The sequence below is a fragment of the Phocoena phocoena genome, chromosome 7 (genome assembly GCF_963924675.1).
Source record: "Phocoena phocoena chromosome 7, mPhoPho1.1, whole genome shotgun sequence".
In the NCBI taxonomy this organism is placed as follows: Eukaryota; Metazoa; Chordata; class Mammalia; order Artiodactyla; family Phocoenidae; genus Phocoena; species Phocoena phocoena.
In genome coordinates, this window is record NC_089225.1 from 43,669,550 (window position 1) to 43,684,089 (window position 14,540).

Sequence of the window (14,540 nt, forward strand, 5' to 3'; positions counted from 1 at the left end):
GTTCTAATGAAACTGTAATTCACATCTTTCATTTTTCCCCTTTAAATTCAAGTTACATTTTATATCTTTTGGTTGTTAGGAGTGGTATATATACATTTTATACCTGTAGTCTTTGACAAAGCTTGTGAATTTTAACAGTATTAGGATAACAATAAGTCCCTCTGAGCTTGTCTATAAGATTTTTTAACTATCCAACTTTGTCATCATTTAGTAATTGATGATTTTAGGCCACATTGCATGGTTGCTTATGAAATTGTGCTGCTAACCAAGATTTTTACTATTTAAAGAAAGGTTATTTTTCTTCTCCTTTAGTTTGAGAAGTCAGAACTAATAAAAATGAATGTCACCCTAAATACTAGTATAGAGCCCGGAACCTGTGAGTTTTAAGCTTAGAAATTAGTGTTTTCCAAACCCTGCTGTTAAACTGATCAAATTAAAAAACAAACAAGAAACCTCTCAAAAGCCTTTTCTTTTTTCCTCTCTTATACAAGTGTAGGACTTTAAAATTTGTTTTGCTTTTCTCTGCCTCTCTCTTTTAATGGAATGAGTATTGGCAAATGTCTGAATAGATATCAGATTAGTTTTAAAATTCCCGAAAATTTTTGGTAGAAGCATATTAATGCAAAAACTATTATTCACATTGGTTTGAGAGTTTTCATTTGGGAGTTTCTTTTAATAGTTTTTGTTTTCTGAAGAATAGCCGTTGTAAAATCTCCCCTTTTAAAGAATAGATCACAGTTCGAGGAAATGAATAAATGAACACCTATCTGATTTGGTTACAATTCAAAACCAGTAATCATTTTAAGAATAATTTAAATGGTGACACGATTCACATTAGAGCGGCATCTGGTCTGTAAAGGAAAGTACTCTTCTTTACTCATTCTCATGGCCGTGGCATCCTCTCACTTCATTATTATTGGTCATTCTTCTCAAGATCAGAAATGAGAATATTTTCTTCTAAATGTACTGTACTAAAGTTGGTTGCTGGATAGTAAGGATTTCCAAACTGTGCAAGTCTCCTGAAGATACCACTATTGTGCTTGTATATGCAGAAGGAAAGTGTGGAAATAGCCAGAATTGCTATCAGTGTCACTGCTACTGCAAGGGGTATAATGCTGTGACTTGGTCCTGAAAGAAGATGAAAAAAAAGAAAACTTCAATGACAAGTAGTAAGATAGATACTGTCACATAGTTACTTCTTTTTTTTTTTTTTTGCGATATGCGGGCCTCTCACCGTTGTGGCCTCTCCCGTTGTGGAGCACAGGCTCCGGACGCGCAGGCTCAGCGGCCATGGCTCACGGGCCTAGCCGCTCCGCGGCATGTGGCATCCTCCCGGACCGGGGCACAAACCCGTGTCCCCTGCGTCAGCAGGCGGACTCTCAACCACTGCGCCACCAGGGAAGCCCGTTACTTCCTATTTTATTGTTTCTATGAAAAATCAAAACTTTCTCTACTGTTCTAAACCTACATTTTCCTGGATCCTCCTTTACTGTGTGAATATCTAAAACCAAATACAAAAAATACTGAGATGAAAATTCCCTTTTAATCAGCAAAGTTATGTTATTGCTTATAGCAGGGCTCAGCAAATAATGGTCCATGGATCAAATCTGGGCACCTGTTTTTACAAATGACGTTTTATTAGAACTCAGCCACACTAATAATGTTTCTATTGTCTATGGCTGCTTTTGTGCTACAAAGGCAGTGTGACAGAAACCATATGGCTCCTACAGCCTGAAATATTTACTATTTGGTCCTTTAAAGAGAAGTTTGCTGACCCCTGATTTATAATAATCATTATTAGTGCTCACAAACACATACACTGCTTTTTTTTTTTTAAGCTGAAGAATCCCCATCCAGTTTCAGCGCTGTGCTGCATTAAAAATATGAGTAAAATATAGTCCCTGCCTGCAAGGAACTCAGTTTTGTTGGGATCTGATGTGGAGTTGGTCCAGCAACGGTAACCTCCCTGGCTTTTTGCAAAGATTAAAAAAATCAGGACCTTCTCACCTTTTAGATCTCAAGAATCTTGGGAAATGAATAATAGCTCCTCCATTTAAAAAGTTAGAGGTTTCCTGTTTGAGGATTTTCTACTGTAAGAATGTATCTTTTCCAAGTAGACTCTATATCAAAGTTTGAACTCTGCTATTTTTGCTCTAAGCAAAGATCCAGAGAAATATGTAGGGAATGACCCAGAGGCAGAGCAGTAAAGGATTTGTGAGTGGAGGAAGTGCCTTAGTGCACTACATATGCTCATTCACTCTTAAATGTCAACATTACCAATAGCAAAAATACACTTTAAAAAAAAAAAAAACCTCGATTTTGCAATTTTAAAATAAATGTTGTATAATTTTGCATAATATTATTGAAAACTTAGTATTGTGTATGTGTAAAGATACTTTTTAAAGAAAGACTGTTGAATGAGTATTCATTCTCAGGATGGAGGCAGCGGGCAGGTATAGAAGGGGCATATGGAATCAGAAAATGTGGAGTGTAGTTCTCCATGTAGCCTCAGTTTGGACAAGTACTTTTCTCATCTGTAACATGGGAATACTGTATCTGCTTCACTGCCTTGGAAAGTTGCTGTGTAGGATAAAAGAGGTGTCTTATGTAGTACAGGAAGCTTTAAAGTCCTGAACAGACATGAGATGTTTCTGATTTGTTCTTGATAGTCGAATGCTAGCGGTTGCTTGGGCACACTGATAGGTTAGTCATGGTTTCCACACAGAGTTGATATCCACACTTTCAGAGCTTCAAAGTTTGGTTCCCACACCTACCAGTTTTTGCTCTTTAATTCCCAATATCTAATCAGTCACCAAAGCCTGATGATTCTCTTTTCCCATTTCCACCTTCCCTTTTTTGTTCCCAGTTCTATCACTCAAATTACAACCGTCTCCCTTTACATCAGATGGGTGTGACTCCACTGTTGGTGTCTCTAGAGCATGTAGAGACATGCGTCCTTCACCATGGAGTTCAGCTCTTTATCCCAGCACTTTCTGTGGATGGATCCTACAGTAATACGGTTTTATTCCCAACACCACCTAACGTGGTCCAGTCTAAGCTCATTCTCAATTTCTGCCTTTAGTCATTCTGGACCTTTTATCCAATATTCCTTCCCTCCTCTATTCTCATTATCTTTTGTGATTCCAAAGACTCATCCGCTCTATGAAGTTGTTTTCAGGAGCCCAGGCCATATCAATCCCTCCTTCTTTGTTAATACCTGCATCTAGAAACTGTTGTGATTACTGTAAACACCTTCCCACTGTTAATGATCCTTGTTAATGTCTTCTCTTAGAAAGCTCTGTTATTTGCAATGGACTAGAATTTTCTGGCTTACATTTCTAAAATTATTTATAATCACCACAACCTAAGTATGTAGCTCAAGATCAAGTTATATGACTTTTATAATATATTATGGCCTGCAGTAGAGAATCACATCTACTTATCCACAACAAGGATACCTAGACCTGAATTATATTTCCTGGGACCAAAGATGGAGCTTAAAATTCTGAGTAGCAGCTGCCAGAATGAGGGTTGCTGGTTTACATTCCCAGCTCTATTTGCTTGAGGTGAACTTCTTTTTTTGCCCATTAAGTTAACAGCTAGGGTGACACAAGAAAGTCATAGTCTTTGATTTGATTATAATGATTTTTTTTCTTCATATCAGAGGAAGGAGCTGAAATGTTCTCTGACTTGTTTGATGTAAAACAAGATGATAATGTTAGAATCTATCTGAATACTCACTGAATACTTAGATTTTAAAAGTTTTAAGTGCTAAGGAGGTGGGTCAACTTTAGTCAAGGTAGAAGCAAAATGAAGATTTACTTTCTAACTTTACCCACCTGCTTCCATTTTACATATAAATCCTTTTTTGTCTTGACATGAGGATAACTGCCACACTCCTTCGGGAATCCTCAGGGCAACACACAGATGGGGTTTGACGTGGTCCATCTCTGGCTTCCTAATACCCCAGTTTGACTGGTCTGCGAGAGTTCCATCAAACCACTTTATGGTTTCATCTGTGGAAAAAATGCTAACATGAATTATGGGCATGGTTATCAAACATACTAAGTCTGGAATGAACCTTAAAAAGCAGCCCCTAAATTTAATGAGACTCTCTCCTTATCTGATGCATTCAACAATCATGAACTCAACATTAAAAGGTAGGCATAAGTGAAATTGCCTTGTGAACAACTCTCTTTATTTTAGATATATTGTTCTAATTTAGTTCATTCAAGATATGATGTTTCTTAATGTAACAGTTTGAATTTGAAATATTCCCTATCATTACAAACAATTTAAAGAAATCATTTAAAGTCCTAACAGCTATATCATTACAAAGTAGATCACTTTCTAAAAGAATTTTACAGTGAGCTTCTTTTTTGTTGTAAAGTGCCCCTTAAAATTTATTAGATTTATAGATAGAATAATAAAATTTGTAGTTTGAACTTAAAAAGCTTAAAGAAAAAAAAACCTTCAGTATATTGCATATCTTAGAAATCAAGTAGTTGCAAACAGTCCTTTATGAGCACGGAGTACAATGAGCTTCTTTAAAAAGCAAGCCAGTGGTATACCAAGGGGTGGGAGCAGTGGTAGAATCCACCCATGTGTAGGTGATAAGGGAGTGCCTTGTCTGAAAAGGATTTAAAACAAACAATAAAACTAAGCATAAGTCAGTCAGCTTTTTATTATCACCCTGTGCTAGAAGTTTTAAGCAATGTCGGTGATTGAAATACTCCTCCTTGCCAGCATGGACCCATCCTCTACCTTGGTACACCACTGTAACAAGTTCTCTATACCACTTAAAGTAATTTTCTTTACAAGTACTTTCAACAACCATCAGTTACATAAAGAAAAGAATAGCATGCTCTCATCTGATTACAAACTCTGGTTTTTATGAGTAGCAAATAACAGTTCTGCTAGCACTATTTATCACTGAAACATTTCCATAACTCTATTGTGCTCTTATAACATTTAGAAACCTGGGGTATTTTCAAGTAAATATGGTTTGGTGTCTGTGACTAAGTCTGTGAACACAAAGTTCCAGCCAAGCATCTTCATAATGCAAGATTAAGTATAAGATAAACTTGTTTGTTTTCATTTTTGGTTTTCTGAGATTATTTCAAAGGGCAAGAAGGTATAAAAAGGGGTTAGCAATGATGTCTTTGGAAGAAATGGCTTTAGGATTTATGATATTTTTTTTAAACAGCAATGTATCCAAGGAAAGTTTTCTGGTTTGCAGATGCCATTTCCATCAACCTTGACCACTGTGTATTTATTTATGCCCTCTCCTCTTCTCTACCCAGTCACTTACTGTCACCATCAAACTGAGCATTCAGCCAAACCATCTTGACAGAAGAACTGAAAGCTAAAAGCTGGTCTAGGAGAAATGAATTTTCAGCTTCATCTTTGATTGTTAAAAGATTAGATCCTATAAAAGAGACAAACAGCAAATGAATAACTATTTGTGTTTACATGTAAATACAATTAAAATAATGTCTTCTATACCATAATTCATAAAGTTCAGGCTTTGATGCATGTAAATCAATGAAGTTAGAACACTCCTTCACACACCATACACAAAAGGAAACTCAAAATGGTTTAAAGATTTAATATAAGACATGACACCATAAAACTCCTAGAAGAGAATGTAGGCAAAATATTCTCTGACATAAATCATAGCAATGTCTTCTTAGGTCAGTCTCCCAAAGCAAAAGAGATAAAAGCAAAAATAAACAAATGAGACCTAATTAAACTTATAAATTTTGCACAAACAAAACGAAAAGACAACCTATGGAATGGGAGAAAATATTTGGAAACAGTGCGACCAGCAAGGGCTTGGTTTCCAAAATATACAAACAGCTCATATAGCTCAATATCAAAAAAAACACAACCCAGTCAAAAAATAGACGGGAGACCTAATTAGACATTTCTCCAAAGAAGACATACAGCTGACCAACAGGCACATGAAAAGATGCTCAACATTGCTAATTATTAGAGAAATGCAAATCAAAATTATACTGAGATATCATCTCAATAATATCGAGATGCTATCCAGTCAGAATTGCCATCATCAAAGAGTCTACAAATAGTAAATGCTGGAGAGAGTGTGGAAATAAGTGAACCCTCCTACACTGTTGGTGGGAATGTGAATTTGTGCAGCCACTATGGAGAACAGTATGGAGGTTCCTTAAAAAATGAAAAATAGAGTTACCATATGATCCTGCAGTTCCATTCCTGGACATATATCCGGAAAAGATGAAAACTCTTAATTTGAAAAGATATAGGCACCCCAACGTTCATAGCAGCACTATTTACAATAGCCAAGACATGGAAGCAACCTAAAGTGTCCGTCGACAGATGAATGGATAAAGAAGATATGGTATATATACACAATAGAATATTGGCCATAAAGAAGAATGAAATAATGCCATTTGCAGCAACATGGATGGACCTAGAGATTATCATACTAAGTGAAGTAAGGCAGACAGAGAAAGACAAATATCATATGATACCACTTATATGTGGAATCTAAAAAAATGAAACAAATGAACTTATTTACAAAACAGAAACAGATTCACGGACATAGAAAACAAACTTATGGTTACCAAAGGGGAAAGTTGGGGGAGGCATAAGATAGGAGCTTGGGATTAACAGATACATACTACTATGTATAAAATAGATAAACAACAAGGTCCTTCTGTGTTGCACAGGGAACTATATTCAATATCTTATAATAACCTATAATGGAAAAGAATCTGAAAAAGAATATATATCTATATATCTAACTATCCATATCTGAATCACTTTGCTGTACACCAGAAACTAACACATTGTAAATCAACTATACTTCAATAAAAAAATTAAAAAGCTCAGGCTTTGAAAAGTGAAAGTTTCCATTGTTAATAAGTAATTTTTGATTAGAATTTTAAAAGTAGTATGACATTTATTAAAAGATACAAGCTTGTACTTAAAGAATAGAATATTAATTTTCAGGAACATTAAAGATTCATAGTTCAAATTCATTCAAAGGGAACACTTTTTTGGGAAAGTGCAGTATCCTGAGACATTGTCTTGGGTTTTTAATTGTATACTGGACATTGAACATTTTAGCCATCCCCCAAACAAGCAAATTCAATAATATTTAATTTTTCAATTGTTTTTGTTGCTTCTAAAATCACTAAATAATCAGACAAATGAAGACAACTACATTGTTTACTGAAATGTCAAGAAGGAACACATTGAAAGCATTTTACCACAACAAAAGAATTACCTTCCTTTTTGCAAAATTCATGAGCAGCCTCAAAACTCGTACTGTCTAAGACTGTAGAAAAACTGTAGCAATTACTTTTGAATTTTATCCAGGGAATAGATGTTTCTGAGCACAACTCTGGGTATCCAACTGGTCTTGTTTCTATGAACAAAATGAGTTACGATTTCAGGGTGGTGACTGGGTTCACTTATTGAGATAAACATTGCATTACATTCTATGAAAGACCAAGATAAATATATGTAATGAGATTTTCATGATAATACTCTGAAAGAGTGGGTTTAATGTAAATGATTACAAAACTGGAATGGCTTATAGCATGTCTGGCAGAACTAATCTTTTCCTACACATAATAGGGTATATTAATGCATAGCTTCATAGGCTTAGTTTGGGTGTTATCTTTAATATTTACAGTTAGTGTCCTAAAGGTTGGAAAAACTGGGGGATGTGATTCAGAGAAATACTGGCAGCTGAATGAAGTTGGTAAAAGACACTTCCAAATGTACAGAATGTGTTCCATTCAGTGCTGAAGATTTAGTAAATCCTTACCTGCTAGTCAACTTAGAGAAAATAAAGCATTCAATAAAGTAACATATCATAATATAACATAACATTAGTATAACATAATATATCATAACATAGTATAACATATAACATAACATATATCATGACATGACATAACACAACATAGCATAACATAACATAACAAGTCATATCATAACTACATATCATAATATATCATGACATAACATAACACAGCATATAACTAAGGGGAATTGGGGGAAGTCTTTGTTTCAGAGGGCAAGCACGAGAGTCAGACACACCCACACTGAGATCCTAGGTGCATGGCTGTGGGTATGTTACCTATCTTCCGCACACTCCCACACACGTAAAAGAGAGCTAACAATAACATCTTTCTTACAACTTAAGAAGTTAGGTGAGCTAGTGCCTGTCACTTAAGCACTCAATAAATGTAGTGTTATTAAAAAAGGAAGGGGCTTCTTCCCTGGTGGCGCGGTGGTTGAGAGTCCGCCTGCCGATGCAGGGGACACGGGTTTGTGCCCCGGTCCGGGAAGATCCCACATGCCGCGGAGCGGCTGGGCCCGTGAGCCATGGCCGCTGAGCCTGCACGTCCGGAGCCTGTGCTCCACAACGGGAGAGGCCACAACAGTGCGAGGCCCGCGTACCGCAAAAAAAAAAAAAAGTCCTTAAAAAAGGAAGGATAACTTCATGGTATTTTAGAAGGAGAATTAGCTTTCCCAATACATATGGCTATCATTTATATTTTTGTCCTGAATTGTTTTGAGCTGAACTTACATAATATGTGTGCTATTTGACTTATAGTATCCAGAGAGTAAGTAAATACATGCACACTTACTAAATGAGAGATTTAAAAAGAAACCAGTTAGTGTTAAGGAAATTTCTTTTTGTACACCATAGCAATCAAAGGAAAGGGGACCTGATTTAATGGGATAAACATGATATCAGAGATCAAGGAAACTTGGCTTCCGCTCTTGGTGCTGTTGACAGACATCTGTGAGATCTTCAGGAAGCTATTTAATGTTCTGGGTTTAAGTTTCATCTTTAAAATAATGTTCATCTGGTTGGGCGAGGTGAACATTCAGTGTAATGAGATACTATTATCATTACTGTCATGTTTTATATATACATATATAATATAAATACAAATATTATTACCATAATGGTGATGATGATGCTCTAGAATCCTATTAATCTTTGACTTAAACATAAATCTTCAGTGGTATTCAAGGTCCTCCACACATGCTCCTAACCTATGTTTCTAACCTGATTTCCTACCTCTCTCTTACCAAAATCCTGCCATGCAGGAAAATCTCAACACCAGCTTTGCTCAGCTACATGCCCAGTCCTTTCTTCCTCCCATGTCTGCCCAAGCTTTTCTGCTCAGAATGCCTCTCCATGTCCCATCATTTCCTGATCACACCCATTCTTCAAGACCAATCTCCACAGTCCTGTCCTTCAAGAAGGCTTTTTGCTTTTCCCCGAGTGGCTCTGATGTGTCCATTTTCTTGCTAACCCCCCACAGCACTTGCTATGGCTCTTATATCATTTGGTAGCCCTGCCTCATGTTAACACTTATTTGTACATCACCTACCAGACCGAATGCTTCTCGAGGGCAGATACTTCTTACTGCTTTCCCTCACAGCTCTTGCTTAGCACAGTGCCTTGCATAAAATAGGTTCACAGTATGTATTTCTTGAGTTGAATAGAATTGAACCTACCTGTGGGCACATGACAAATGGCTCCTTGCAGATATGACTCACAGGCTGTGCTACTCCAGTGTCCACTGGTGTCGGCGAAAACACAGTCACCCAGGAAGGATGACTCATCATCTTTCCAAAAAGTGAAGGAGGATTTGGTGCCATCTGACCAGTCAAAATTAAGACCATTCTGTGGAGGGAAACTGAGCCATCATTTCCTTGCCATGAATGCTGGCAACGTCACCCAGTGCTGTCTGAGCAGCTCTCACTTCATGCGTGGATTTATATTTCCACATCTAGACTTATATTTCAGGAAGTCTAGGACAGCTTGTGGAAATGGCCTGACAAAAAGGACTATCTGCCATAAGCAACATCTTCTTTAGTTTTTGGGAATCCTTGGTTCCCTCCCACCATAATTTCCTGGTAAGCAATCAGAGTGAAGTTGAATCAATATCTTGTTCTTTACACCAAAATAAATTTAAGATTGATCAAAGATTCATACATATAATTGAAAACATAAAAGTGCTAAAGAAAACTTGGCTAAACATTTTATACTCTTGACATGGGAAAAATCTTTCTGAGTCTGATAAAAAAATCCAGAGGCCATAAAGCAAAATTGACTACATAAAGTTAAAAATTCTATAATACAAAAATACAATAAACAACCATGAAATGCCATCCTTTCACCTATCCAACTGGCAAGGATTAAAATTTTGACATACCCAGTGTTGGCAAGGATGTGAAAAAACTAGATGCTATCATACATTGTTGTTAGCATGTATATTGGCACAAAATTTTAGAGGGCAATGTGGCACCATCCCTTGTTAAAATTTATAAAGGGTACTTAGCAACTTCATTCCTGGGGATTTATCCTACGTGTACAAGGATATTTGTTGTGCATTGTTTGGAATTGTGAAAACTGGGAAGAACCCAAATGTCCATTCACATGAGAATGATTTAATAAATTGTGGTATATCCATATATGCTGCGGTCTCAAAGAATGTATTAGATTTTTATGAGCTGACATAGAAAGCTGAACAACGTATATTAAATTAAAAGCAAGCTTAAGGACAGTATATATAGTATGAGCTCATTTATATTTTAAAAAAATATACATACTAATCCATTACATGTGTATATATATGCATACACAGAAATTTTCTAAATGACACACAAGAAACTGTTTACAGTGATTAACTTTGAGGAGTAGAACTAGAGGTCAGGATAGAATAGATTTACTTTTCGCTATTTGAGTGTGTAATACTTGTATTTAAAAAAATTTAAAAATATTACTTTCCAAACCATTTCCCTAGAGGAGGAAAATAATGCACATGTTAAATTCCAAGGGGTACTGAATTAATTAATAACCAAATTTCTATGCAGGAAGCATGATTCATTTTTCTTGGGGATTCTTTAAAGGCAACATATTACCCAAACGCAGGTGCTTGAGTTCAGTATGTATTCCAGTGCACATATAAGTCAGTATCCTGAAATTTTTCAGACATCTTCAGAGAAACTTTGAAGGGCATGAATTTCCAGAAATTAGGCAAGTAGATGTTTACCCTAAAAAGGGACACCTTTTGTAGTTATATGCTGCTCATGAGGTTGGTCAGTAGTTTTTGTATAATCCAATTACCTAAATGTTACATTTACTGTTATTTCATGGCTGTTTTTTTTCTGTGCTAATTTCAGTGGCTATATCACTAAGGGGGTAGATATGAAACTTAATTATGCAAGGATTGTCCAAGGGATTTTAGGACACCTACATCTTCAGTGAACAGTCCAATCCAGTGGGCATGTCCTAGCCGGTTGAGGATAACAGTGAGGAAAGACTGGTGGTACTGGTCTGTAATGCTGACCAGTTCTGCTCCGTGCATCAGGCAGGTTTTTAGTGCTGTATACCAAGTCATATTTTCATTAATTATTTTGTAAGTTCTGTTTCCATATTCTAAGGTATTGGGGATTGGGTACATATCAGATGTATTTATACTGTGTCCAGAAGTATCTAGAAAAAGAACAACAAAAATTATTTGTAGAACCTGGATGAGAAGGGGGAGGCAAAGCTTAGCATGGATCCCTGTACGGTGATCCATGCTGTCGTTAACATCAGAGTTTTTCTTCTCAGAATTGACTATTTCAAAATGAAGACAATACCTGTAAGCATAGAGGATACTAAAGAATGAAAACACTTAGGAAATTTAATGAATGAGTTTTAAATATATATATAAACATATATTGAATCATTTCTAGATTTCCCAGTTTTGACAATCCCTTGTCAAACTGACCACTTTTTGGTGGAACTGATAGGGTCTCCTTAGGCAAGCTTACTTCTACTAGGTACACTCAGCCTAACACATGCTGCTGGCAGAACTTAATACTTACTGAGAGAATATTAACATATATAACGTAGTCAAACACTGCTTTGCAAACACAATTTACAAGTGCATATTCTCAAATATAATACTTTATTAAACTTTTGGGACTGTATGATAGTTGCTATCATGTTTAATGCTAACATGTATAATTTCTAAAGAGAAGTTAAGAAATAAGTTAATGCTTAGAAATACATACAGTTCTTAGAAACCATTACTATTAATATGTCACCTATCAGAGTCAAGATTTATAAATTAAAAGACAAGGTTTTCCCACACATGATCATTGGTGCTTTGTATAAACGAGTGGCTGTGATCAAGTGAGAACCAAGCTCATGTGTTACATATAGATGTTTCCTCTTTACTATGTGCATTTGCCTTTTTGTTCTGTACTATCTTTAGGCCGAGTTTAGGCATCCTAAAACACACAAAAAAGGTAAGCATTTCTCAACTGTCTGATCCAAGGTGGCTGGGATTTCTCTCTGTATACTGGTTTTTATCACGTTTGGGGTTGAAAAGGAGCATGGTGGATAGGTCCGAAGACCTGGGACTCAATCGCAGTCCTGACCCTAAATGGCCAAATTAGTTAATCTCTCTAAACTTTAAATTTCTGGTCTGTGAGAGATTACTAAGGCCTTCGTTAGAGGCGTGTGGGTAAAATTCAAGGAGATATGCACATAGAGCACCTACTATAGGACGTGGAACACAGCAGGCACTCAATAAATGCTGCTTCTTGCTCTCCTCTCCTCTTCTTGTCACGTTCTCCCAAATAAAAATGGCAGGGTGAGGCTTTGACTTTTCCTGAAACTGTTACCTCAGTATAGCAGTAGTACATATTGTAAAACCAAAGTAAAATTAATCTATTCACCAATTAAATTTTGATGGACCACACTTTCATCATCTGTTTTTCTTTGTAGAAGTCTATTTGCCAGCTGATGTACCAAGACTAAATGTTATTTATACAAAGCAACATAATACCAAAGTAGCCATTTAAAAATGATAACAATTTTTAAAATTAAAGTAACTGAAATTCTTTGTATGTGTGACCCAAATACCAATTTAACTGGTTTTCCCCACTAAATCATGCCCCTGTATTTTCACATATATGAGTTTCTCCCTATGTTATTGATTTCATCAAGTTTCAAAACATAAGTGATTTTGAGCACTATGATTTTGCCATCTGCTGCCCTGAGAAAGATCCACCTGAAACCAAGTTCAAAATTGGGGGTCTTGACTTTGCCCTTATCTCTCTTTTTATTCAGATATCTTTATTCTTTCAGGCAGATCAAAGACTTTAGTTTCGAAACCCAATGTAAACACATACACCCATGGCACACAAAGAAGAGGAGTCAGAATTTGGGTATTCACTGTAGACTACAAGAACTTGTGTAGTTGAATAATAATATAATAGAAACAATAATAACAAAAGCAACAATTGTTTGTTAAACACGTGCTAGGAACTTGCTAAGCATTGTATATATGTAGAGTCTGTGAGATAGTTATTATTCCATTTTACAGATGCAGAAATCAAGGTTCAGAGAAGATAATAAACTTGACTGACAGTTTATTTATAGAGGTGGAATAGGAACCCAGGTGGGATTTGAACTCCACCACCACTGCTCCATACTGTCTCCAAAAGAACATAAACATTTTGTTAGTCCCAAAAATATCAAAGAGAGAAAGTGGTCAGAGGGTACATTTCAAGAAGAGAGCGACATCAAGGTCCTAGAATAGAATCATTGTATTTGAGAGAACTTGAGTATGTTACTTATTTTTCCTAAGCCTCAATTTCCTCATCTGTAAAATGCGGAGACTTTTACTTACTTCATAGAAGTGTCGGGAGGACTTTATGGCACAATACTTATAAAAAGCAAGGCACAGTGCCAGGCGCATCATAAGTGTACAAGTAATGACGTATTGATATTATTTCTTTTCTGACGAGACTCTGCTCTTCTCATAATACTCTTGCTATAGCTGATCTGGTATCTTTCAGTTCCTGACCACTACCATGCTAAAGTGATAACTGTGAACTAGGAAAGAGGATTTCTCTGGAACTGCTTTTCTGAGGATGGGTTGATACTTAGTATCATCAAAGAGTTCAGATGTATGCAACACTGAGAGGTATAATTCATATTCCAAATAAGCATATGTATCCTAGGCTGCCTAGAATTCCACACAGCTCCAGACACAAATTATGGCCTTCTAGGGAAGCCTGGGACTCAGTAAAAGCATGAGATGTGAGCTATTGTTGTTATTCTTTTTATTTTTGTTACTCAAGGTCACTTACAGTGCATTCACATTGTTCATGCCCCCACTGGCTACCTGTAATACTATAGCTTTGGTATTTCATACCAGAAGTCATTGGGGGTTCTGATATCTAGAAACATGCTGTTTGCCATATTTAGCCACAGAGACCATTTTAGGGTTCCAAGAAAGGAGTTAAGTATTGAGTTGGTTTATTTCCTTGACTCTCTTCCAACAGATTTTCAGTGTCTTTTTTAAAATATCTGAACAGACGCATAATCCTAGAACAAGCAGTAAAGCCTTTTAATATGACCAAGATGGATGCATAAACTTGGTCATCACTCAGGTGGTCTCTGGAGTCCTTAGAACCCCACTAGGGGGCACAACCCTGAGGTAGTGGAGATTAAGTGACTTAAA

General features: G+C 36.4%; 1 protein-coding gene across 1 annotated transcript in view; it reads right to left on the reverse strand.

Annotated features, from left to right (window-relative positions):
- Nucleotides 1-913: 913 nt before the first annotated feature.
- The window catches only part of PLA2R1 (phospholipase A2 receptor 1), a 108,807-nt gene continuing 95,180 nt past the window's right edge, over nt 914-14,540 (reverse strand). Inside the window, 7 exon segments of the mRNA XM_065880141.1 lie at nt 914-1,128; nt 1,469-1,501; nt 3,840-4,016; nt 5,312-5,428; nt 7,271-7,411; nt 9,529-9,697; nt 11,274-11,512. Of these exon segments, the coding sequence (XP_065736213.1) occupies nt 914-1,128; nt 1,469-1,501; nt 3,840-4,016; nt 5,312-5,428; nt 7,271-7,411; nt 9,529-9,697; nt 11,274-11,512 (1,091 nt within the window).